This window comes from Colobus angolensis, unplaced genomic scaffold (assembly GCF_000951035.1).
Source record: "Colobus angolensis palliatus isolate OR3802 unplaced genomic scaffold, Cang.pa_1.0 Scaffold256, whole genome shotgun sequence".
In the NCBI taxonomy this organism is placed as follows: Eukaryota; Metazoa; Chordata; class Mammalia; order Primates; family Cercopithecidae; genus Colobus; species Colobus angolensis.
Genome location: NW_012115777.1, coordinates 3,005,701 through 3,033,299, shown reverse-complemented (window position 1 = coordinate 3,033,299; position 27,599 = coordinate 3,005,701). Strand labels below are relative to the sequence as shown.

Sequence of the window (27,599 nt, the reverse complement as noted above, 5' to 3'; positions counted from 1 at the left end):
AGCCAGGATGGTCTCGATCTCCTGACCTCGTGATCCGCCCGTTTCGGCCTCCCAAAGTGCTGGGATTACAGGCTTGAGCCACCGCGCCCGGCCTACAGCCATATTTTTAAACCAGCATCCCAAAAAGATCTATGCAATATGTTTGGTTTTCATGTCTCCTTAGACTCTTAATATGGAATAGTCCTGCCACTTTTTCTTTTTTATGACATTGATTTTTTTAAGAGACCAGAACAATCATCTAATTTGAGTGGAGTTTTGGAATCCACGGTCAGAAAGAATTCGATTACTCATCAGGACTGAAAAGAGCTCTCCATGTATACACTGATTCTCTCCATGCCCCTGCCTCAGCCTTCCTCTGTAGACAGAGCAGAAGGACATGACTGCTTAGCTTACAGATGCATCAGAAAGCTCCGGTCTCAGAGAGGACTATGTGGTTGACCCCAGAGAAGGGGGATTAGGTAGGGCTGGAAGAACCACCACATCTTGTAGTAACCTTTTGTTCTGCTTTGCTTCCATCATCATCTTTACCAGGGTATGTTGGAGCTGGAGGCTAAGCATGACCAGGACCTGAGTAAACAGGATGAGCAAGAAACAGATGTGGATGAGTACCCACAAGCATCTACATCTCTGCAGTTTTCAAAGAAGAACATCCTTGAATTGTAAGTCTTGACACATTGCAAGACAGAGCATTTAATAATGTGTGGAGGGGAAAATGGAATTTAAGCAGAGAACTTAGGGAAAATCTGGAAGATTTAAAATCCATACATGTCTTGAACCATAAAGCACTCCTTTGCGTAGGTAACTACCTACATGATCTAGCAATAATGTGGAGTAAGGACATTTTAGGGATATAGACGGAGCATGGGAAAAAAGAAAGAGCAAACTCTTCTTTGAGGCCTGAAATTAATATATACTTAAACCTTCTCAGATAATTTTCTAGATAGGAAAACCATAATTATCATTAAGAGTATGTTGTTAAGCCCTTGTGGGTCTTTTCCCTGTTGTATACCTCTCCTCCCCCACCATGATATAACCACTATCTTAATATCAATATTTAACATTCATTCCACACAGTGAAATTAAAAATATATCTTTTTTTTTTTTTTTTTGAGACTGAGTCTTGCTCTGTCGCCCGGGCTGGAGTGCAGTGGCCGGATCGCAGCTCACTGCAAGCTCCGCCTCCCGGGTTCATGCCATTCTCCTGCCTTAGCCTCCCGAGTAGCTGGGACTACAGGCGCCCGCCACCTCGCCCGGCTAGTTTTTTGTATTTTTTAGTGGAGACGGGGTTTCACCATGTTAGCCAGGATGGTCTCGATCTCCTGACCTTGTGATCCGCCCGTCTCGGCCTCCCAAAGTGCTGGGATTACAGGCTTGAGCCACCGTGCCCGGCAATATATCTTTTTTATTAAATGTAAAATATGCTTTGTTTTATCGAGTCTTTAAAGATCTTCTAAAGTGGATCTCAAATAAATACCCAAACTTATTTTCTTGAGGGCTGTGTGCCCACCGGGCCCATTTTGGTGACAAGGAAGACTAAACAGATCAACTTGCTATTCAAAGGAAGAGCATTTCAGGCTATGGGAGTTGTTTCCCATTTCCTGCTTTGAAACTGATCACGGTAACATTTCTGCAGGTGCCTGAAGGGCATGTTCCTCAAGCTAAACTGCTGGAATGCAAAGATAAGTCTCCAGGTGAAAGAACTTAGAGTTGATTACATAGACAGAATGGACAAAATTGACAATATTATTTTAAAAAAATGTAACAGAAAACAGTGAAGAGGTAATTGTAGGGTGTTGGGGTTGGTCATAAAATAGCAGAAAGTTTCGTAGCTTTAAAAACTTAAGAAACTTTGGACTTAAGATGATAAAGTCTTTAGGACAAGAAGTCTTATGATTAGAAGCCAATGACACAAAATCTCAAAACTTAAATCCAAGTTATCTGAATCTTTGTTCTCTCATCTCTCAAAGATCTCTGTCCTACATTGTTTCTTTGAGTCTGGAAGGCTCAAAGACCTGGAAGGCCTTTAGGTCTCCAGTCATTCTTAAGGGGTTATTCAGTATTGTCTAAGTCAGCCAGCATGTCATGGAAAAAAATGTGAAGTATATTTGCTAACGTGTCTCTAAATTTAAGTGAAAAATTTTAAGATTAAACAAAAAGGATAAAATTAATTGTTATTTATCTAGACACTGGTATAAAGAGAATGAGCTTTGGAGGCAAAGAAACCCAGGTTTGTTTCCTGATACTGACATTTTTGAGATAAATTAACCAACCTTTTTAAAGCCTCAACTTTCTTCTTCTGTAAAAGGGAACTAATAACAGCCGCTTCACTGATTTATTGTGGGGAGTCAGTAAAATTCTGTATGTAAAGAACTTAACACAAGGCTTGGTGTATAACAAACTATTAATGAATGGAAGCTATTCTTCGAAATAAATACCTCTGGCCTTCTGAACTTTCCTACCACATTCCAAACTGTTTCCTACCGCAGGGCTACTCTTCTCCTAACTGTTTCCTCATCTTTCATTTGAACTCTGTTTACAGAGGCCTTCTTTTGACCATCTTGTCCAAAATGGGTCTTTTTTTTCCTTCCAAAGCATTTATAATATTCTTTTTAGAAAGGATTCTGTGGTTTTATTGATTCAACACCATAAATTACATTTTACAAATTAAGGTATAATTACATATGTAAAATCATATTTTTAGCATACAGTTCTGCAAGTTTTGAAAAATGCATACAGTTGTGCAGTCACCACAGTGAAGATACAGAACACTTTTCTCACTGCAAATCCCTCATGCTCCACTACAGTTAACCGCGCTCCCCAGGCCAAGCTGCTAGCAACCACTAATCTGTTCTCTATTCCCATTATTTTGCCTTTTCCAAAATGTCACATGAATGGAATCATACAGTATGTAGTCTTTGAGTGTACCTTCTTTCTCTTGGAATAATGCATTTGAGTGTTTTCCATGCCATTGCATGTATCAGTAGTTTTTTTTTTCTTTTAATTGCTAGATAGTGTTCCATTATATAAATATACCACATTTTATCCATTCACAAATGGAAGAACATGTAAGATTTTGGGCAACTAAAAATAAAGATTCCATAAACATTTATGTATAGGTTTTTGTGAGAGCATACATTTTTATTCTCCTTGGGTAAACAATCAGGAATGGGAATGCTGGGTTGTATCGTAAGTGTATTATTTATATTTGTAAGAAACCACTGAATGGTTTCAAAAAGGCTGTGCCATTTTGCATGTCTTCCAACAGTGTATGAGAGTTCCAGTTGCTCTACATCCTCACTAGCCCTTGATATTATCAGCTTCTTTTTTACTGTAACCATTTATAGGTGTATGGTGGTATCTCATACCACCATACTTTGCAATTTGCATTTAACTAATAACTAGTAATATCGAGTATCTTTTCATGTGCTTATTTGCCATAGGTATACCTTCTTGGGTGAAGTATCTGTTTATCTTTTGCTCATTTTATAAACGGGGTTACTCAGTTATTTGTTATTTATGGGTTAGTTGGTTCCTCCTTTTCTAGTTCCTTGAGGTACACTGTTGGATTGTTTATTTGAAATCTTTCTACTTTTTTGATGTAGGTGTTTATTGCTGTAAACTTCCCTCTTTGTCTGGCTTTTGATGTCTCTGATAAATTGTGGTAGGTTGTTTGTTTTCATTTGTCTCAAGCAATTTTAATTTATTCCCTAATTTCTTCCTTGACCCAGTGGTCATTCAGGAGCATGTTGTTTAATTTCCATACATTTCTATGTTTTCCAAAGTTCCTCTTGGTATTGATTTCTAGTTTTATTCCAGTGTAATCTGAGAAGATACTTGATATGATTTCAATGTTTTAAAATTTGTTAAGACTTGTATTGTGTCCTAACATATGGTCTATCCCAGAGAATGTTCTACTTGCTGATGAGAAGAAGGTATATTCTGCAGCTGTTACATTAAATGTTCTGTAAATGTCTGTTAGATCCATTTAGTCCAAAGTGCAGTTTAAATCCAATGTTTCTTTGCTAATTTTTTGCCTAGATGTTATGTTCAATGCTGTGAGTCTGGCATTAAAGTGCCCAACTGTTATTGTATTGAAGTCTGTCTCTCCCTTTAGATCTAGTAATGTTTGCTTTATATATCTGGGTGCTCCAGTGTTGGATGCATATATATTTAGAATTGTTATACCACCTTGTTAAATTGATCCTTTTATCATTATATAATATCCTCCTTTGTCTCTTTTTATAGTTTTTGACTTAAAGTCTATTCTAAGTATAGATACTCCTGCTTGCTTTTGATCTCTATTTGCGTGAAATATTTTTTCAATTTCTTCAATGTGTCTTTACAGTGAAGTGAGTTTCTTTTAGGCAGCATATAGTTGGGTCATTTAAAAAATCCATCCAACCACTCTATATCTTGTAAATGGGTAATTTAATCCATTTATATTCAAAGTTATTATTGATAAGTAAGGACTTATTCCTGTCATTTTGTTAATTGTTTTCTGGTTGTTTTGTATATCCTTATTTCTTTCTCTTTTATTGTTTATAATTGCAGTTTGATGGTTTTCTGTAGTAGTAATGTTTGACTTTTTTCTCTTTCTCATTTGTATATCTAGTCTATCTGTGAAATTTATACTTTTGTGAGTTTTCATATTTGTAGATTTTGTTCTTTCATTTCCAAATGTAGGATTTCTTTAAGCATTTCTTGTGGTGATGAATTATCTCAGTTTTTGCTGACCTGGGAACAACTTTATTTCTCTTACATTTTTTGAAGGATGGTTTTGCTGGGTATGGTATTCTTGGCTGTCAGGTTTTTTTTTCTCTCAGCACTTTGAATATATCATCCCATTCTCTCCTTTCCTGTAAGGTTTCTGCTGAGAAACCTGCTGTTAGTATGATGGAGATTCCCTTATATGTGACTTGACACTTTTCTTTTGCTGTTTTTAGAATTCTCTCTTTGTCTTTGATTTTGACAGTTTGCCTGTAATGAGCCTTGGAGAAGACTTTTTAAATACAAATCTATTTGGGGTTCTTTAGGTTTTCTGTATTTGAATGTCTATCTCTTGCAAGACTTTGGAAGTTTTTAGCTATTATTTCATTAAATTGTTTTTTTTTTTTTTTTAAATGCCTTTGCCCACTTCTTCTCCTTCTGGAACTCCTAATATCTAAATATTTGGTTTCCTTATGGTGTCCTATATGTCAGGTAGGGCTTTCTTCCTTCCTTTTTATTCTTTTTTTTTTTTTTTTGGCTGATTGGTTTATTTCAAAACACCTGTCTTTAAAGTTTAGAAATATTTTCTTCTGCTTGATCTGGTCTATTATTTAAGCTCTTTTTTGTACTTTTATTTCATTCATTGAATTCTTCAGTCTCAGAATTTGTTTGATTCAGATCATGAATTGTTTTCTTGACTTCTTTGTATTGCTTACCTGTGTTCTCTTATATCTCACTGACTTTCTTTAGTACAAATATTTTGAATTCTTTTTCAGGCATTTCATAGTTTCCCTTTTCATTAGGATGTTACTGGAGAATTACTACACTCCTTTGAAGATGTCATGTTTCCTTCCTTTTTCATGCTTCTTTGGTTCTTACATTGATATCTATACATCTGGTGCAATAGTCAAATCTTCCAATTGTATGCATTGGCTTTCATAGGGAAAGATTAGTTTTTCCTAAAACTGTATTTATAGCATTAGTTGGGTAGGGTGCTTTGGCTTTGATTATTGGTGGTTGGGCATACTAGTGTAGTCTCTACATGATTTCTTTGGTTGTAATCAGCATCAGTGGTATCTGTAAGTTCCTCAGTGGCTTAGGCCATGCTTATTTGTGGAGGCTGTGGCAAACTTTATTGGGGACAGTTATCCTAGGCAGATTGGTTCTCAAGTGCCAGTGGTGGTGGCAGCAGGGTGGGAGTGCCCATCCTTGGGTCCCCATGCAGCATATGCGTGCACCAGTGGTGGTGAGTCTGGGTGGGTCAGATCTTTGGCTTCTAGGCAGCTTGCTTGATTGCCAGCAGTGGCAGCAGTGGCTGAGAAGGTGGGTCCTCATGTCCCTGGGCAGTGTGTGTGGCACTGACTGTGGCAATAGTGGCAGCAAGCCAATCCTTGGATTCCCAGGTAGCATGTGCAGGGTGCCAGCAGTGATGGCAGTGAGCTGGGTGGGCCAGTCCTTAGGCCCCTAAGAGTCATGAATGGGTAGATACCAGTGATGGTGGTAGCTGTAGGCTGGGCAGGCTGGTCCCTAAGCCCCCATGAAACACACATAGGTGCAGGCAGCAGGAAGGGTAGGCCTATCACCAGGCCCTTGAACATTGTACATAGGCAGTGGCAGTGGGCAGGGCTCATCCTCAGGCCCACAGAAGGCAAGTGTTGGCACTAGCCATGACAGGCAGGGCAGGTTGATCCTGAGGTTCCCAAAGGATATATGGCAGGCACTGGTGCTGGCAACATGGGGGGCGGGCCTGTCCTCAGACTCCTCAATAATGTGCACAAGACCCCAGTGTTATAGTGGCAGGGTGGACCTGTCCTCAGGCCCTCAGATGGCATGAATGGCTGACAATAGTGGCAGGCAGAGTGAGTTGATTACCAAGGCTCCTGGATGGCATGCTTAGGCAGCAGTGGGGGTGGGTTGAACAGGACTGTTGTCAGGCCCCTTGATAGTGTATGTGGGTGTCAATGGCTGTGGGTGGAGCAAGTCAGTCCCCAGGCCCCTAGACAGTGCAGCAATGGAATACTAGCAGTGATGCTAGTAAGTGGGATGGGCCTGTCATCAGGTCCCCTGATGGTGTGCATGGGCTGGCAGAGGCAGGCCTGGTTGGCTGATACTTAGGCCCCTGGATAGTGTACTCTGGTGCCAACAGTGATAGCAGTGGGTGAGGTAGGCTGCTCCTCAGGCCCCTGGGTGGTATGTACAGGTGCCAGTAGTGGCTAGTGGGTGGACCTGTCATCTGGCCCCAGGATGGTGCTCAGGTGGGCCAGTCCCCAGGCCCCCTGAAGGTATGTGCAGCTGCAAGGCAGCCCTGCTGCTGGAGGTTCCAGGGTTGCTGTCTGTATTTGTCAGGGTTCTCTAGAGGGACAGCACCAATAGGATATATCCATATCTATAGTTGCATTAGTTTATTAGGGAGAATTGGCTCATATGATGACACGGTGATATGGTTTGACTGTGTCCCCGCCCAAATCTCATCTTGAATTGTAGCTCCCATAATTCCCATGTGTTGTGGGAGGGACCCTGTGGGAGGTAACTGAATCATGGGAGTGGGTATTTCCTGTGCTGTTCTTGTGATAGTGAATAAGTCTCATGAGATCTGATGGTTTTATAAAAGGGAGTTCCCCTACACAAGCCCTCTCTTGCCTGCCACCATGTAAGATGTCCCTTTGTTCTTCCTTCATCTTCCACCATGATTGTGAGGCTTCCCCAGCCATGTGGAACTGTGAGTCCATTAAAAGGTCTTTCCTTCGTAAATTACTCAGTCTCATGTATGTCTTTACTAGCAGCGTGAGAACAGACTAATACACATGGTGAAGTACCACGACAGGCTGTCTGGAAGCTGGGGAAAGAGAGAAGCTGGAGAAAGAGAGAAGCATGGCTCAGTCCAAGTCCAAAAGCCTCAAAACCAGGGAAGCCAACAGCATAGCCCTTAGTCTGTGGCTGCAGGCCCAAGAGCCACTGGAAAGCAACTAGTGCAAGTTCCACAGTCCAAAGGCCAAAGAACCTGGAGGCTGATCTAAGGGCAGAAGGAGAGGAAGCAAGTGTCCAGCATGGCACAGGAAGAGAGAGTGAGCAGACTCAGCAAGCAAGCTACTTCTTCCCCCTTTTCTACCTGCCTTGTTCTAGCAGCCAAGTGGATGGTGTCCACCCACACTAAGGGTGGGTCTTCCTCTCCCAGTCCACTGACTCAAATGTCAGTCTCCTCTGGCAACACCCTCACAGACATACCCAGGAACAATGGTCCCTCAGGCCCCTGGGTGGCGGACACAGGTGCCAGTAGTGGCTAGTGGAGTGGACTTCCCAGCCATCTAAGCATCCTTCAGTCCAGTCAAGTTGACATCTAGTATTAACTATCACAAGTCAACCCCTTGTCAACTTGGCACCCATATGGTTTGGACGTCTGTCCCCACCCAGTCTCATTTTGAAATGTGGTCTCCTGTGTTGGAGGTGGGCCTAGTGGGAGGTGTTTAAGTCATGGGGCAGATCCCTCATGAATGGCTTGGTGCTATCCTCATGATGAGATCTGGTCGTTTAAAAGAATGTGGCACCTCTCCCCTCTCTCTCTTGCTCCTGCTCTCACCATGTGATACGCTGGCTCCCTTTTGTCTTCCACCATGGTTGTAAGCTTCCTGATGTCCTCACCAGGAGCCAAGCAGATATTGGTGCCATGCCTGTACAGCTTACAGAACCATGGGCCAAAATAGACCACCTTTCTTTATAAATTACCTAGTCTCAGGTATTTCCTTATAGCAATGCAAGAACAGACTAACACACTGTCAGTGGCAGAGACTCCAGGCAGGTGGCTCTCAGGCTCTGGGAAACACAAACTTTGGCTCCCTTTGTCCTTGGGGCAGCCTTCCTTGTGCACTGCACACCCTGTTCCTTGGGTGTAATACACTGCTTGAGCTAGAGTACTGGGGACCTGGCTACATGCCGGGTTCAGTTGGCATTGTGATACTGCAGCTGTCTGGGTTCGTGTAGAGGGATGTCAGCAGGGCTTCAGGGATGTGGAGATGCAGGGGCTATTGGGCCCCAGGCAAGAGGTAGTCTGGTGGCTGCTGGGCTCTCAAAATGGTGCTGTGCTGCAGCTGCTTTGGTCTCAGTGGCTGTGTAAGGCTCCTGGCAAACTCTTTCTCTGACACAGTCATCACATGGACTCCAGACCGCTCCCTATACTGGTCTCAGGGCCTGCAAAGGCCGAGGAACTCTCCTATGGCTAGGATTGCAGAAGTTGAATGTGGATCACTGGGGATCTCTTACCTTTTCCCTCTAAAGGAGAGCTCCTCCTGCAGGGGTATTGCCCTACAATTTTCTTTTCTTGTAATGTCTAGTTTTAGTATCAGAATAATACTTGCCGTATAGAAAACCACTAGGATTTTCCCCCCACCTGTTTGATTTTCTGGCTAAGTTTGTGTAGAAGTGGCATAATTTCTTCCTTAAATGTGGGATTGAATTCACCAGGGAAACTGTATTGCCTGGAAATTTCTTTGTGGTAAGGTTTTTAATTAAAAATTTAATTTATGAATGTTATTTTGTATATATTAATTTCTTTAATAGATGTAATAGGGCTACTCAGCATACATTGCTAAAGGTAATAAGTTGATCGTACCTTTCAAACAATGTGCTCAATTTATCAAAGTTGTCAAATATGTTGACATAAAGTTATTCATAACGTTCCCTTGTTACATAATGTCTTTAGCATCTGTATTGATGTCCCCTCACTTATTCCTGAAATTGAATATTTGTGTCTTCTCTTCTTTTCGTTGTATCAGTCTGGATAGAGATCTATACATTTTTTGGTTTTCTAAAAGACCCAGCTTTTGATTTCATTGGGTTTTATACTATCGTTTTTCTGGTTTTTTGAAATTTTTCATTTGATTCTGCTTTTTAAAAAAATGTTTCCTTTCTTCTGCTAACTTTAGGCTTATGTTGCTATCTTCTTTCTAATTTCATGAGGTGAACTTTGGGTCACTGATTTGAGATCTCTTGTCTTTTTCTATTATAATAATCAGTTAGTGCTCTGCACTTCGCTCTAAGCACTGTTTCCACTGCATCAAACTGATTTTTATATATTGTGTTTTCATTTTCAGTCAGCTCAAAATACATTCTAATGTCCCTTTTGATGTCTTCTTTGACCTATGGATTATTTCTATATATGTAAATATATTTTAATGTTTTGTATTTTAAGATGGAGTCTTTCTCTGTTGCCCAAGCTGGAGTGCAATAGCCTGATCTTGGCTCACTGCAGTCTCCGCCTCCTGGGTTCAAGCATTTCTCCTGCTCAGCCTCTCAAGCAGCTGGGATTACAGGCTTTCGCCACCGTGCCTGGCTAATTTTTGTATTTTTGGTAGAGGCGGGGTTCTGCCATGTTGGCCAGGCTGGTCTTGAACTCCTAACCTCAGATGATCTGCCCACATTGGCCTCCCAAAGTGCTTGGATTACAGGCATGAGCCACTGCGCCCGGCCAACCCATGGATTATTTAAAGTATATTTTAGTTTCCAGGTATGTAGCGATCTTCCAGATACCATTCTCTTACTGACTTCTCAGATAAGTCCGTCGTGACCAAAGAACAAATTTTATGTTATTTGACTCCTTTTAATTTTTTTCTTTTTTGAGACAAAGTCTCGCTCTGTTGCCCAGGCTGGAGTGCAGTGGCACAATCACAGCTCACTGCCTAACCTCCCAGGCTCAAGCAATCCTTCCACCTCTGCCTCCCTGGTAATTGGGACTATAGGTGCACACCACCAGGCCCAGCTAATTTTTGTATTTTTTGTAGAGACGAAGTTTCACCATGTTGCCCAGGCTAGTCTTGGGCTTCTGGCCTCAAGCAGTCCTCCCTTCTTGGCCTCCCAAAGTGCTGGGATTACTGGTGTTAACCACTGTGCCCAGCCAACTCCTTCTAAATTTATTGAGACTTGTTCTATGGCTCAGAATATGGTCTATCTTGGTAAATGAAATGTGTGCAATACAATAGTAGAATGTGTATTCTACTATTGTGTGAGTAGAGTAGTCTACAAATATCAGTCAGGTCAGGTTGGTTGATAGTGTTATCAGATCTTCCATGTACTTATGGATTTTCTCTCTACTTCTATAGATGATCAATAGAGGAGTGCTGAAATCTCCAACTATAACTGTAGATATGTCTATTTCTGCTTGCAGATCTATCAGTTTTTGCTTCATGTACTTTGAGGCTCTGGTTTTAGTTGCATGAATGTTAGGACTATTATGTCTTTTTGAAGAACTGATCCCTTTATCATTATAAATGATTTCTTCATCCTTTTCTTTATTTTGTTTTTTTCTTTTTCGAGACAGTTTTGCTCTGTCACCCAGGCTAGCGTGCAGTGGTGTGATCATAGTTCTCCGCAGCTTTGAACTCCTTGGCTCAAGTGGTCCTCCCACCTAAAACTTCCTGAGTAGCTGGGACCACAGGTGTGTACCACCATGCCCAGCTAATTTTTAAAACTTGTGTGTAGGTAAAAACAAGGTCTCGCTGTGTTGCCCGGGCTGGTCTCCAACTCCTGGCCTCAAGCAATCCTCCTACATGAGCCTCCTAAAGTGGTGAGATTATAGGCGTGAGCCACTGTGCCCATCCTTTTTCATCGTTTTTTAAAAATAGTTAATTTGGCTTAAATAGAATGATTCTTAAACTATCGCTATCTGCCTTCAAGTAATATTTTACCTCTTACATATGCTGTACTTGTATGTCTGTTCTCCCAGCCTTTGCACTACTGTTGGCAGACATCTTACTTCTGTGATTGAATATAAGCCCACGATATGTCAGGGGTTTTTGTTGTGTTTTGTTTTTTTGCTTTAAACAATTAACTGTTGTTTAAGGTGATTTTTTAAAGTAACAAAAAATTGTTTATATTTACACACATATTTACTATTACCAGTGCTCTTCATTCATTTGTACGAATACAGTCTCTATCTGGCATCATTTTCCTTTTGTTGAAGGGCTTTTTAAAACTATTTTTTGTAGCCAGGCATGGTGGCTCACACCAGTAATCCCAGCAGTTTGGGAAGTCCAGGTGGGCGGATCACCTGAGGTCAGGAGTTTGAGACCATCTGGCCAACATGGTGAAACCCCGTGTCTACTAAATATACAAAAATTAGCTGGGCGCCCGTAATCCCCACAAGTCAGGAGGTTGAGGCAGGAAGATTGCTTGAACCCAGGAGGCAGAGGTTGCAGTGAGCCAAGATCGCTCCACTGCACTCCAGCCCGGGCGACAGTGCAAGACTCCATCTCAAAAACAAAAAACAGAAACCCAAAACTATTTTCTGTGATTCAATTCTACTGGGGATGTGTTCTTTTAGCTTTTTATGTCTGAAAAAAAAGCCTTCATTTTGTAAAGATAGTTTTGCAGAGTATATAATTATATACTGACAGTTTTTTCCCAGTACTTTAAAGATGCTGTTGAAATCTGGTTTGCGTTGTGCCTGACAAGAAGTTGGCTGTCATTCTTCTGTATTTTTCTACAAATAAAATTTTCCTTGCCCTATTCCCAGCTGTTTTCAAATTTTTTAAAAAATCTGGCCAACATGGTAAAACCCCATCTCTACTAAAAATACAAAAATTAGCTGGGCGTGATAGCATGTGCCTGTAGTCCCAGCTACTCGGGAGGCTGAGGCAGGAGAATTGCTTGAATCCAGGAGGTGGAGGTTGCAGTGAGCCAAGATCGCACCATTGCACTCCAGCCTGGCGACAGAGCAAGACTGTCTCTCTCTCTCTCTCTCTCTCTCTCTCTCTCTCTCTATATATATATATATATATATATATATATAGTTTTTTATCATTTTTGTATGATCAACCTTTATGTAGTTTTCTTAATTTTTCTCTTGTTAAAGTACGTTGTGCCTTATGGCTCTGCAAGTTTGTAGTTTAAATTTGGAAAATTTGAGCCATTATTTCTTTAAATATTTTTTCTGTTCCCTCTTCTCACCATCAAGGGTTTTAATTCCATGTGTTTTAGGCCACATTAGGTTGTCTCATAACCCATAACTCAGTGATGTTCTGGGCTTTTTTTCTTTAACTCTTTTCTTCTTGTGTTTCATTTCAAAGACTTGCTATCACTATATCTTAAAATTCACTAATGTTTTGGTTCTGCGGTATCTGATATAACATTAATCTTAATCCTTTTGAGTGTATTTTTCATCTCAGACATTGTAGTTTGTGTCTGTAGAAGTTTGATCTGGGTCTTTTTTCTATTTTTCATATCTCTCCTAAATGTACTCATGTTTTCTCTACCTTCTTGAACAATAAAATATAGGTATAATAACTTTTAAAATAACTTTATCTACTAATTCTATCATCTGATCATTTCTAATACTGCCTCTATTTATTTTTTTAAGTTTTATTTTTTTTTATTTATTTATTTATTTATTTATTTATTTTTGAGACAGAGTCTTGCTCTATCGCCCAGGCTGGAGTGCAGTGACGTGATCTTGGCTCACTGCAACCTCTGCTTCCTGGGTTCAAGCAATTCTTGGCTTCCCAAGTAGCTGAGATTGTAGGCACGTGCCACCATACCTGGCCAATTTTTTTAGTATTTTTAGTAGAGATGGGGTTTCACCATGTTGGCCAGGCTGGTCTCGAACTCCTGACCTCGGGTGATTCCCCAACCTCAGCCTCCCAAAGTGCTGGGATTACAGGTGTGAGCCACTACACCCAATCTTTTATAAGCATATAGACCATTGCTTCCTGCTTCTTTGCATGCCTAGTAATTCTTCATTGAATGCCAGACATTGTCAATTGTACCTCATTTGGTTTTGAGTATTCTGGAGACACTTGTGTGTACACTTAAATTCTGAGCTTTGTTCTGGAACACAGTTAAGTTACTTAGAAGTGGTTTGACCCTTTGGAGGCTTGCTTTTAATTGTTGTAGGGCAGGACCAATGCAGCCTTTAGTTGAGGACTAATATGGCTCCACTATTGAAATAATACCTTCTGAGTAGTCTATCTGATGGCTTGTGTATTATGAGAGTTTTCCACTCTGGCGATTATTCTCAGCACTGCTTGATCTTTAGAGATTGTTCTGCCCACTTCAGTCTGCTCTGATTTCCCTCCCATTTCAAGTAGTTTTATCACACCTGTGTGCTAATCAGTGCCTCAGCTGAAGGCCCAAGTGGGGCTTTCTCAAGTGGGAAGATCTCTGGAGCTTTTTCTCTGTGCAGCTCTCTCCTCTTTGGCACTCTGCTGGGCAAATCTAATCCCTGTGGTCTCCCTGAGCTTCTAACTTCATCTTCTCAGCTCATGGAGACCACCAGCCTTCTCCTGCATCCCCTTTCTCTGACTTGAAGTCCAGAAACTCTTTCCAGGAGTAATCTGAAGTAACTATAGAGCCCATCTCACTTGTTTCCCACCTGAGGGATCCGTGTCCTGCACTGTCTGTTGTTCAATGTCTGAAAACCATTGTCTCATATATTCCTTTCAAGTTTAAAATTGCTTAAAATGGGAGGCTAAATCCAATCCCTGTTACTCCAAGTTGATTGAAAGTGGAAGTACCCAAAACATTAATAACATTCTAATTTTTAATGGATTTCCTTATCTGCCTGCAAACCCACATTACAGCATATCTCCAAAAGGGCTAAGACCTTGCTTATACTATTCTCTATGGTAATCACCAGCATTCAGCATAATACCTGGCACACAGTAAATGCTTAACAAATACCTTCTGAATTAATGTTATAAAGTATTTGTGCCAGAGGGCTTTACAGTTTGCAGAGACCTGTAGACCAAAAACTAGAAGGTGAATATGAAACTAGTCTCCTTTTTTCTTTTACAACCTTCTTTACTTATGCTTCCATTTGTATTTTTAACTTTTTATTTTGAAACAATTATAGATTCATAGGAGATTTCAAACATATATATATAAGAACCCTTAGTTTCAGCGTTCCTGAATGGTAACATATTGCCTAACTTGAATATACCATCGAAACCAAAAAATTGACATTGGTACAATCCAGAGAGCTTATTCAGACTTCACCATTTATACATGCACTCATCCATATGTGTATAGTTCTATGCAATTTTATGAGATGTGTAGCCTTGCATAACCATGACAATCAGATCCTCAGCTGAATCATTGCATAAGACACACTTACGTTACCCCTTTATACACTCATTTCCTCCCACCCATCCCTAACCCCTGGCAACCACAAATCTGTTCCACATGTCTTTAATTATGCTATTTCATGAATGCTACATAAGTGAAATCATGCAGTTTGTCCTTCTGAGATTGGCTTTTTTTTTTTTCACTCAGCGTAATTTTTTTGAGGTTTATCCAAATTGTCGCATGTATTGATCTTTCCTTCCTTTTCATTGCTGAGTAGTCTACCATGATATGAGTCTATGCAGTGTGTTTAACCATTCATCCACTAAAGGACAAATGTGTAATTTCCAGTTTGGGGCTATTAAGAATAAAGCTACTTTGAACATACATGTACTATGGGAAATAAATCTTCATTTCTCTGGGATAATTACCCAAGGATGAAATTGCTGGGACATATGGTAAGTCAGTTTTAAGGTTTTTTTTTTTTTTTTTTTTTATTCTTTTGAGACGGAGTCTCGCTCTGTCCCCCAGGCTGGAGTGCAGTGGCCAGATCTCAGTTCACTGCAAGCTCTGCCTCCCGGGTTCCCGCCATTCCCCTGCCTCAGCCTCCCGGGTAGCTAGGACTACAGACGCCTGCCACCTCGCCCGGCTAGTTTTTTGTATTTTTTAGTAGAGACGGGGTTTCACTGTGTTAGCCAGGATGGTCTCGATCTCCTGACCTCGTGATCCACCCGTCTCGGCCTCCCAAAGTGCTGGGATTACAGGCTTCAGCCACCGCGCCCGGCCCAGTTTTAAGTTTTGACAGGAACTGCCAAACAATTTTCCAGAGTGGCTGAAACCTTTTGTATTTCCACCACCAATTTATGAGTGGTCTAGTTTCTCCACATCCTCACTAGCATTCGGTGTTATCACTATTCTTCCTTTTTCTTTTTGCCATTGTGATAAGTATGTAGTGCTATATCATTGTAGTACTAGTTTGCATTTCTGTAATGGGTAATGAGTGTTGACCATCCTTTTGTGTGTTTATTTGCTATCTATATAGCCTCTTGGTGAAATTTCTATCCACGCCTTTTGCTTATTTTCTAATTGGATAGGTTTTTTTTTAATGTTGAGTTTTTTTTGAGATTTTTATATAGTCTAGATACAAGGCCTTTGCCAGATATGTGCTAAGCAAATATTTTTCCCACTGTGTAGTTTGTCTTTTCATCCATTTAACAGGGTCTTTGGCCAAATTAAATGTCTTAATTTTGATGAGGTTCAATTATCGATTTTCCTTCTTACAGATTATACAATTGATGTTAAGCCCAAGAACTCTTTTCCTAATCTTATGTCCCCCAAATTTTCTGGGTTTTTTTTCTAGAAATTTTATAAACTTACATTTTAATTCTTTTAATTTTCAGCTCCTATGTCCAGTTAAGCCTCATATCTCTTTAATATTACCTAGATTACTTAGAGTACTTTTTACTTTTTTGAATTTCATTTACTTCCCATTGCAATACAAGCATTACCCAAGCATCCTTTTATATGGGAATGGTATTGCATTTTTGAAAGATCAAAATTACCTCCTGTCTTGGGTGGCTTTTCTTAATCTGCAGGACTTAGTCTCTTGGTCTGTTTGCAGCTTATTAAAAGACATGCTGACCCTGAAGGGTCAAATTGAAAAGCTGGAGGACCGGGGCCTTGACCTTGATCAAGGGACAAACACTGAGGTAAGCTAGAGATGTGGCAAAGACTGAGAGGCTGGGGATTTCTGTCACTTCTTCCCCTACCACCCTTCTATTGTTAATAGGCAATAACAAGAAGTAAGACTCATAAGCAGGAGTGCTCTCTGCTAGTCACTTCTGAGCACCCTTTTCCTGAGTAACACCACTTTTCTCTGATGACACAAAAAGCCTAGACTTTTCTACTTTACCTAGAAACTCAGTTACCAAGAAACTCTACCTTGATGCCACCTTAAGATGGGTGCCTTAATGGAGATTTGATTTTCTTAATCTTTGTATGTCAGCACCTAACAGCACAGAGAATACATCCAGGAAATAAAGATTTGTCAAGAACTGCATCCTTAGAGTGCAAGGAATCTACCTGTGTTTGTCTTGGATGCTCTATGAAGAGCTCTTGTGTTGGTTTTCACAATCTCCGAAGTTTTCCTGACGTTGTGTCTCCTCACATTTCTTAAAGACTCTTCTCAAATAAAGGTTTAATTTTCCATTTTCTTTCTTTTTTTCTTGAGACAGAGTCTCACTCTATTGCCCAGGCTGGTGTGCCATGGAACCATCTCGGCTCATTGCAATCTCTGTCTCCCAGGTTCAAGCAATTCTCACGCCTCAGCCTCCTGAGTAGCTGGGATTATGGGCATGTGTCACCATGTCCAGCTAATTTTTGTGATTTTAGTAGAGATGGGGTTTCATCATGTTGGCCAGGCTGATCTCGAACTCCTGGTCTCAAGGAATCTGCCCACCTCAGCCTCCCAAAGTGCTGGGATTACAGGCGTGAGCCACCGCACCCAGCCTAATGTTCCATTTTCTTATTAGTAATAGAATATTAGAGCTGAAAGGTAGAGATCAACTTGTGACACAAGTTAGATTTCAGAGTCCTGGCTGATAGTTTTTCTGCTTTGAAGAAAGGCCCCTGAAAAAGAAAAAAGTCTGTGTCTAACAACCTCTTTTAACTGAAATTGCCAGCTTCAATTTTAACTCAAGCCCAAGAGTTTAAATTGAATAGATTTTGGAAGCAGTAAAGGAGAAAAGTCTCTTTTATTAAAGGAAGGTATTATTTATTTGTACCTCTTACATATTAAAAGTCACTCACAGATCAGTGCAGATCTATTTCCTGGGAGAAAAATTACTTTTAACTGATATAGTCCAACATTTTGAGTCACAATCTTATTTTGCTTGAGTTGAAAGAGGTTTCTTTTTACTATCTTTGGGCTTTGGAAATTGCAAACTATAAAAAAGGGAAGAGGACAAAGGCCCAGAAATATTCTGCTTTAAAGAATTTCCTCCAAAATCCAGCTGTATTACAAAAATGTAGATTTCAGTAGCAGGTGAGGGGAGGGAGGGAGGAGTATCAAAAGACTGAGGAGAAAGAGAAACACACACATAAATGAAAATGAGATTTTTTTAAAGGGAGGAGCTTGGAATAATATGCAAGAGGAAAGCATCACACACATATATGGAAATTCTCTGTGCTGGGGATACACCATTTTGTATACACATTAAAAAGAACTTCAAGCTACAGAAAAGGCTTTGAGGTGGCCTTTGGGTGTTATTTGGCCTAATATTGCTCAAGCCATGAAACTTTCTAAAATCTCTATGTGAATTTCTGGACTTTCGTTCAGAGACTGACCTTGTCCCAGTTATCTTTGATAAAGGCTGTATGAAGATGTTTACTCTGTAAATAAACTAGGATACCACATAAAAGGTGATTGTCACAGCAGGTGGATCACTTGAGCCCCAGGAGTTTGAGACCAGCCTGGGAAGCATGGTGAAAACTTGTATCTACAAAAAAAAAAAAAAATCAGTGACGTGTGCCTGTACTTTTACCTACTGGGGCAGCTGAGGTGGGATTATCACCTGAGCCCAGGGAAGTCGAGGCTGTGGTGAGCCTCGAGATCGTGCCACTGCACTCCAGCTTGGGCAACAGAGTGAGACCTGGTCTCAAAAAAAAAAAAAAAAATTCAGATGGCGGTTATAACTATGATGCATCTGATCTGGCTGCTCTTAAGAAAAACTGTTTGAGGAAAAAGCAGATATGGCAGATGTGGTTATCTCTGGGTGAACAGTGGACAATCTCTGCACTTCCAAAAAATATTTGCTGCTGCTCAAAAGATTGGTTGGTATGACCCTAAAGTAACTCAAGTCTCCTATGCTGGATTTGATGTGTTGCTAGGGGAAGACAAGAAGTTTGATATAGTTCAGATGAAAGAGTTCATCTCATAGACCTGGAATAAGGACTAAAGTGATCCATGAACAAATTGAAAGAAAAAGTAAGAGACAAGATCTTAACTGCAGAGGAATTGAAGGCTGCTTAGACATCTGTTGCTTATGGCTATATCAAGTAAACTGAACTTTCCCATAACTGGTTGAGTGACAATATCTTCTCATTTGACAAAATGCTAGATGATAGAGGAAATACAGCTGCTTACTTTTTGCATGGTTTCACTAGAATCTGGCCACTATCGATGAACAGATACTCTAAAAAGCTGCTTGACTGACCAAGATTATTTTGCACCATGAGAAGGAATGGAAACTAGGCCAGTGCATTTTATGGCTCCCTGAGATACTGCAAAAAATTTTAGATGACTTACTTCTGCACACTCTTGTGGTTCTATATATGAGCAGTCAACTACTTTCACAGAGTTCTATGATAGCTGTTATTGTGTGGAGAAAGATTGACAAGACTGGAGAGGTATTTAAGGTGAACATGTGGTGTATGCTGCTGTGTGAAGCAGTAGATGCTGTCATGGCCAAGGGGTTCAATATCCCAGGACTAAAACCTGTCCAAAGGCTGTAAGCCTGCTTAGGTTGGAACAGTGTATGTTTTTACTACAGTGGTCACTAGCATTGTTTGCTTTTTTTTTTTATAACCATGATATGAACACAAGAATGTTTGCCAATTGTGAAAAAAAAAAATAACTCTTACAACTCAACAACAAAAAGATAAACAACCCAGTTTGAAAAACAGGCAAATGACTTGGATACACATTTCTTCAAAGAAGACACACAAATGGTCAACAAGCACATGAAAAGATGTTCAGCATCATTGGTCATTAAAAAAACGTAAATCAAAACCACAATGAACCACAGTGGGATACCACTTAACATCCAGTAAGATGACTACAGTAAAAAAGACAGACAATAACTAGCATTGGAGAGGATGTGGAGAAATTGGAACCCTCGTATATCACTGGTGTGATTGTGAAATGGTGCAACCACTTTTGAAAACAATTTGGCAGTTTCTAAAACAGTTAAATATAGAATTACCATATGATTCCACAATTCTACTCTTGAGTGTATACTCAAAAGAATTGAAGATGTATGTCCACACAAAAACCTGTACACAAATGTTCATGGCAGCATTATTCTTAATAGCCAAAAAGTAGAAACAATCCAAATGTCCGTTAATTGATGAATGGAGAAACAAAATACAGTGTAGCCACACAACGAAGTATTATTCAGCTGCAAAAAAGAATGATGTACTGATACATACCACAACATGATCTTAGAAAACATTATGCTCAGTGAAAGACAGCCAGGCACAGAGGGATATCCAAATGATTCCATTTATATGCATGTTCAAAGTAGGAAAATCCATATAGATTCAAAGTAGATTCATGGTTGCCAGGCACAGAGTGTTGAGGAATAGCGAGGTGGTGACTGCTCCAGGGAATGGGGTTTCTTTTTGCGGTAATTCTATATTTAGAATTTCCTGGAATTAGATAGTGGTGATGGCTGCACAGCCTTGTGAATAAACCAAAAGCCTCTAGATTGTACAATGTATAGGGTGAATTTTATAGTATGTGACTAATAACTCAGAACCAACCAACCAGACAAATAAGTAAATAGGTGAATGCCTTTCACTTATTGCTTTATTGTGTTATATGGGAGGATTATAATCAGGTTGAATTGCTCATCTTTTTCTCACATGATTACATTCTAGTTAAGATTGCCCAAAATTTTGCCCAATCTCTTGTTAGAGAACTGGAAACATGTTGGTTTAACTACAGCATATTTGTACACTAACATTTTGAGGAATTTTGCCTTATGGATTAATTCAATCATTATGAATCGATTTTTGTTGGTTTTAGCTTCATAAGGTGGCCTTTTATTGATAATGTCCCCAGTCCTTCAGTTCTCTTTATGGTCATCTCCTATGTACTGACCATAAATAATGTGGAAATATTGGAAAAGATCAAAGGTTTTACACATAGCAAGGTTTGAAAATTAAATAAATAGTATTCAAAAGTTAAAAGAATATTTTTTCTTTACTAAAGATGTCTAAAATAAATAAAATTATTAGTGACACATTTTTTTGGTTCTGTACAGGTGATATGAAAAACCTTATTTTAATTTAGTTACCTATGATTTTTTTCCAAAGAAAAATGTCTGGACCTTTTAAAATAAATATCATGCTTAGTAATACAAAATTTAAATTTTTAAAAAATGTATTGATTTGTAAATAATCAAATGATTCATTAGTGTCCAGAAATAAATACAAATTTGACTGTACCAAGAGTATTTACTGTAGGACAGAAAAAACTAGATGAGTAGACTCTAAACATAAGGAAAAAATTAAACTAAAAACTAAGACAAAATAAAAAGAATGAAAGAATAAATGGAAGAAAGGAAAAAAGATAAAAAAATATATCTGGTTATATTTGGGTGATGAGATTATAGTTTCTTCATTTCTCTGTTTTCCAAATTATCTTTGCTTTAGAAAATTTGTTTTACTTTCCAAAAACTTAATGTCAAAATGTGTTTCTTTGAAGAGGCCATAGTTTAGTATTTCCAAAGATGACTGGTTTTTTAATTTAGGAAGAACAGTGTTTATTTACTAGGTATGCCTTTGTAGTGAGTTGTTTTCCTTTTCATAAGAAAGAACAAATCTGCCTTTGGTGCTCCTTGAAGGCAGGACATATCTGCTTCCTGTTATCAGCTCTCTAAGCCCTTCCTAATACAGCATCTTAAGAATATCGGCTCTTTAATAAACGTGTGAAGTGAAAGCAATTATGTGTGTAACTGCCAAGTGATAGCCAGTGGGTATAATAGCAAGAAACTTGGCTCTGGTTTATAAAACCACTGAGTTAGGTCACAAAATCGATCCATGGCTAGCTTTATGCTCTAGATTTTCTCTTCTGATGTATTATAGATGGTAATTATCTCAGGTCATTGAATTATCTATGACATTTCTTCTTTGTGTTCTTCTAGATTTTCTACCCTAATCATATATTACATTTATAACTACAAAATAATAATGGAAGGACTTAGAATCATATAAATAAAATATGTCATAGGTGTAACCCAGAAGGAGGGGTCCTCAAGGATTTTAAAAAGCTTCTATTACTTTACAAATAAAAGTCTGGTGCCAGGACAAAAAGAGCTCTGAATTCCCTTTATCACATTATACTTTGTGTCCTGTGGATAATCTAACTGCCTGTGCCTTTATCTGCTCAAAAAGAGACATCGTATACCTCATGAGTGAGGTAAAGATTGCAATAACCTGCTAGGATGTGAGAAAGACATTTCAAATGAAAGAACCCCACGATATCCAGGGGTTTTATTGTTTCATGGCTATAGGATCTTGAACTTCCAATGCCAGACCTAGCATGGACATAAGTAAGTGCTCCTCCATTCCAAGCTGCTGCTTTTACAAATGTAAACTGAAGTCAAGGGAAAATGACTTAGTTGAAGTTTTAGAGCTACCTGGGTGGAGGTGCCAGGAGCCTATTAATGTGATTATTTTCAGAATTTGGTTAACACAGATGTTTTCTCTCTTTGTAGGAAATGTGCACTGAGGAATTTCATCATGTTTTATGCCCTCCCCGTCACTGGAGTTTTGTGTTACATACTATTTTTTGGTGCCACATTTCTCTTTGAAAGGGTGCTTCTGAGAATGTTTGGGTCCCGCACCACATGGGACCTATGGGAGATGATAGAGCCTTTCTTGAATTCGGAAGTGGAAGCCTTGTTACACTGCTAAAGATACAGAAGTTACTGTCACCCTACTGGCTTTCTCCCCAGTAAAGATTGTGGCTGTTCCTGTATTGTGGTGGCTAACTTATTTTTCAAAAAATACTGTACAAGGTTTTTGTAAAGAACATTGTAATTACACAGAAGTTGATTGATCCTGGGAGAAAAATGAAAACAGCTTATCTTTACCCTTATGAGTCACAATGCCTTCTTGAATCATTCCACAGTTTGTTGAAAACATTTTCTTCAAACTACTAGCCTTCCTTCTCCCCCAACATGGGGTACATTGAGACGACAAAGTATCTCCCGTGGTTATCTTCTCCATTTTGACCTCTGATGTCTCAAAAAAGAAAGCATAAAATTCTTTCCCCTCCACTGTATCCAATTTTACTTCAATTGAATTGGAGCCCTATTTTGGAGACAGTTGGCATTTCTTGGATTTTCTCCTTAACATTTATTTCTACTTTTGATAATAGCACCCAAAGTTTGCTTTGAAGGAACTATCCCCAGCGGGCCTAATTATAGGCGGTCTTTCAGTTAGTGTCCCCTGTCTTCTTATTAATAAGAACTGGAAATAGGTTGCATTAGACACTCTCTATAAGTGAGAATTTTAAGAAGAATCACACAAAAGAAGGAAATGATTGGAACTTCGATTTTGTAAACCACGCCATATCTTTTTCTACTTAAATTAGCCAGACTGGTTCTGCTGCTTACAATCAAAGGAAGTCTAACTGATACAGTAGAGAATTTTGAATGTCAGACTAGAGTGTTTTATCCCTAACTTTGTAGGTAATGGGAAAATGCTAATATTTATTTTTAATATAAAAAATAGTTATAATTAAAATGTGCAAAAGTAATATTGAATAGAACCATAAAGAATAAATTAGAGTAGGAGGGCAGATGGAGTGCAAGAGTGGTTAAAAAGCCATTCAGTGGTACAGGTGGGCCAAAGAGGTGGAGATGGAAATGCAAAGACCATAATGTCTCCTTCATTCATGGAATGAAGCAGACATTATGAGGTTGAATTTTATGGTATTTAGTTGTGTAATGGACGAGGAGTTGGAAGGCTGGTGGCCAAGAGATATGGAATGAGGTCCCAGTTCTCCTCATATTTGACTGGATCTTGAGGGTGAATAATATTTTCATGGCAGAGATGACAAAAAGGCATTTCAGAGAAAAGAAAAACCATGAGTAAAATTTAGAAGCCAGGAATATAAGACAAAGTTAGGAAAGCTGGTACAGCATAGAACTCACCATACCAGTTTGTACAGTCTTTAGAAACAAACTCTATGCCTCATTCATGTTTCTGGTCTCTGGAATAGTGATTCACAAATGCTGGCCCATTGATTGGATGCACCAGAATCTCTTGGGGAGCTTTCTACATTAGAGACTTCCCCCATTCCCAGATATTTGGATTCAATAGAGCTAATGCAGGATCCAGGAACTTTATTTATTTATTTGAGACAGAGTTTCACTCTTGTCACCCAGGCTGGAGTGCAGTGGCGTGATCTTAGCTCATTGCAACCTCCACCTCCCAGGTTCAAGTGATTTTCCTGCCTCAGCCTCCGGAGTAGCTGGGATTACAGGCGCACACCACCATGCCCAGTTAATTTTGTATTTTTAGTAGAAACAGGGTTTCACCATGTTGACCAGACTGGTTTCAAACTCCTGACCTCAGGTGATCTGCCCTCCTTGGCCTCCCAAAGTGCTGGGATTACAGGCGTGAGCCACCATGCCCAGCCCAGGATCTTTATTTTTAAAAATAAAAATTCAAATTGGGTAACCAATGCTTTGATACACTGTAGGAAAATGCAGTGCACATAGTTTGTATGGACTTGATAAATACCCGCTGAAGTAAATTAAACTATGTGGTTCTTATCTTTGCAGCCTCCCTATCACCTCGCCTCAGTGCTATATTCAGTATTTATCTGTTCAATAATTTCAATCACAGCCATTTTTCCAATGCCCCCATCTTCCCACACCCTTGAAATAATTTTCAACCCCTTTACTATCTTATTTTTATGTTCCAGCAATCACTGGGCCATGCCAATTTCTTCTACAGATATTTTTCTTAGATCAGCCCTGTTATTTGCATTTATATTGTTACCATTTTTAATAGGTCTTTTGGTAGAGATGGATCACTGTTGGCTTAATCCAGCCTGTTGTTTCTACTTCCGTGGATTGCCATTATGTACACAGCTGCTGAAAAGAATGGACTCCAATCATCACTTTTATCTTGATACTCTGTAGCCAGAAAACTAGGCATATTGGTTGCCAGAAATACACAATTTGTTTTCAAGTGGTTCTCAAACTGTGATATTTAACAGAATTCTAAAAAGAGGCATTTAATTATACATTTGTCTCAACATCACCTCCAGAAGTTCTGATTCTTTACATCTGGAATGAATCTCTGATACCCTGTATTTTAATAGATTCCCCTAACAATTCTTATGACTCAAAGTTTAAGAACACCATGCTCTATGGGCAAAAGATACCTGGGATTACAGATTAGCTGAGATCCCATACAAGGTTAATCAAGGTTCTTTGGGAGCAGTGTAAAAGGGTGAGCATGAAGGAAGTTCCAGGACACACAGAAAGGCAAAAAGCGAAAAGCTCTGGAAGCAAAGACTAATATATTCAAAAGGTCTCGTGATAGGGACTATGCTGACAGATCTTAAAAAGTCACAGTTATCTTGTTTACAGATACAAGGACTATTCAGACAAATTTATAGACAGAACTTGGTGTATGGTTTTTATAATCATCGGGTAAGTTCCCATAACTAGAAACAGTACTGGCTGATTTACCTGTAAATCCCAAAAAGAAGTAGTGGGTTTAATAAAGCTTAAAATCTTGCGATAGTCACATAACACTAATGACAAAGTAAGTTAGAGAACTAGATTGTTTTAAAGAATAAATTAATATTTTACTAACTTCCAAGACATATTCAATGAGGATTTTGACTAAGATGAAATACTATTCCCTGGAGGGATGAATATCTTTGAAGTGGGAATGGTAATATTTTCACATCAATTTGTTTTCAATTCGTCAGCATCTCAAGCTGGAAAGCTGGAAGTCACAGTACTCTATTGAGAGAGGGAAACATTTAGTAAAGTACTGAAATATTAAGAGGGTATGAATATCTATATGTGGTAATTCAGCTAACTGCTTTTGGTTGGTCAGGTCGGGTTTTATTTCAGATATTTTAATGCCATATTCAATTGAGCCAACTGCTGTACTCTAAACCGTTTGCTAACAATGTCTGAATCACTGCATAAATATGGTTTTGGTTTTGGACTAAGAGGAAAGAACACGAGTTTCACAAAATCTCCATTTTTCATGTTTTTACGTGAAGACAGCTATGCTGTAGTGAAAGGAGCTTTTAACTTGGATTTAAAGTTGGGTTCAAGACATGATCCACTGTCAACTGTGTTTGGATGGGATCAGCTAATCTCTCTCCCTGGAAGGGGATCCAAGCAACAATTCCCCGTCTGCTGAGAGTTCATAGCTAAGACCCTACCTTGGACTTGGCCTCAGTCAAAGACAGTTGTCTCACCTAAGGTTCCTCTCCTTCCCTAAGGGTGGTCTGCATCCAATGCCTAACCCAGGGTACCTTTTTAGAGGGCCATTCTAGCCACAGAGCTCCTGGTGGGGTCAGCTGAGGCCTCTAGTGCAATTGTATCACATTTCATCTCCATCTGCCCAATTGTGCTTCTACCGTCCCCTCCACAGGTGTCCACCCTGTGAGTGTCCCCCAGTAAACCTATATGCAAGTCTTTGTCTCAGAGTCCTTTCCCCAGAGAACATTACCTGAGACACTTGTGGAAATAAAGACCAGTCAAATGAGAAGAAGCAGAGGCTGTTTATTCAGAGCTTGCAATAGCAAAGGAATCCATCAGTTGCATTTTGGCAGAGACTCAAAGGTAGGCAGAGGAGTGGTAAAGCATTAGAGTGGAAAAAAGGGAAGGTTGGATGCGCCCTGATTGGGACATCCCAGGTGATTGATTACGGGGTGCATATTTGACTTACTCTAGTTGATCCTATGTTGGAAGCAGGGACAAAAATTAGGGGAGCTGCCATTTATTCCTCACGATTTTGTTTACACCTATATAAATTGAGAAAAATAATACCTGCCTCATGAGATTGCTGCATTAAAGAACCTGATGTTTAACAGGTTTTGAGTATTATTATTATTATTATTACCATGAATAATATTTTTAAACATGTGAGATTGCCTTAATTAAGAACTTTGGGTTTGACCTAATAGTGAAGAAATGAATTTGAATACACTTTCTGATATATCTTAAAGTAAAAATAAGTGAACCACAAACCACGAAGTCTTGCTTGACTCCTTCCTTTTTCATATTCCACTCTCAGTCTGTCAGGAAATCTTGTTGCTTAAAACACATGCAGAATTCAACTGCTTCTCACCACCTCCCTGATACCAACCGCCTTTGCATGTCACCATTGTTGCAAAAACCAACCAACTTTCTCTTCGTTCTCCTGATTCCACCCTTGCCCACATATAATTCAGCAGTCAGAGTGACACTGTTTTATAATGCAGGTCAAATCACGTGACCTTTCTGCTCCAAACCCCTTCAGTGGCTTTCCACTTCTGTCAAAGGAAATGCCAAAGTCCTTTCGACTACCTGTATTTGGCCACTGCCTTCTGTTAGCTCTGTAACCTCATCCTATTCTATTTGTCCTCTCAATCACACTTCTCAAGTTCCACTGTTCATCTTGCTGTTCCTGGAACACATCAGGCACACTCTGGTCTCCAGGGCTTTGCCCGGGCCAGCCCCTCTGCCTGGAAGTCTCTTCTCCATGGCTTATTCCCACAGTGCCTTCAAATCTTGGCTCAAAGGTTATCTTCTTGGCTCTAATAAAAAAGACAAATAATAGTAAGTGTTGGTGAGGATGTGTAGAAATTAGAATCCTATTATATTACTGGTGGGAATGTAAATAATAGAGCCACTTTGGAAAACACTTACTCAAAAAATTAAATATAGAGTTACCATATACCTTCAGCAGTTCCACACCTAGGTGTATATCCAAAAGAATTGAAAATATATAGCCACATAAAAACTTGTATGTGAATGCTCGTAGAGCAGCATTCATAATAGTCAAAAAGTACAAACAATTCAAATGTCCGTCAACTG

General features: G+C 39.5%; 1 protein-coding gene across 1 annotated transcript in view; it reads left to right on the top strand.

Moving 5' to 3' along the window:
• Positions 1-22,514, top strand: part of SMCO2 (single-pass membrane protein with coiled-coil domains 2) — a 26,364-nt gene extending 3,850 nt beyond the window's left edge. The window contains exons 3-6 of the mRNA XM_011947000.1: positions 532-659; positions 16,376-16,463; positions 19,111-19,262; positions 22,254-22,514. Coding sequence (XP_011802390.1) covers positions 532-659; positions 16,376-16,463; positions 19,111-19,262; positions 22,254-22,452 — 567 coding nt within the window. The 3' untranslated portion in view covers positions 22,453-22,514. The remainder of the gene's footprint in view (positions 1-531; positions 660-16,375; positions 16,464-19,110; positions 19,263-22,253) is intronic.
• Positions 22,515-27,599: the final 5,085 nt, after the last annotated feature.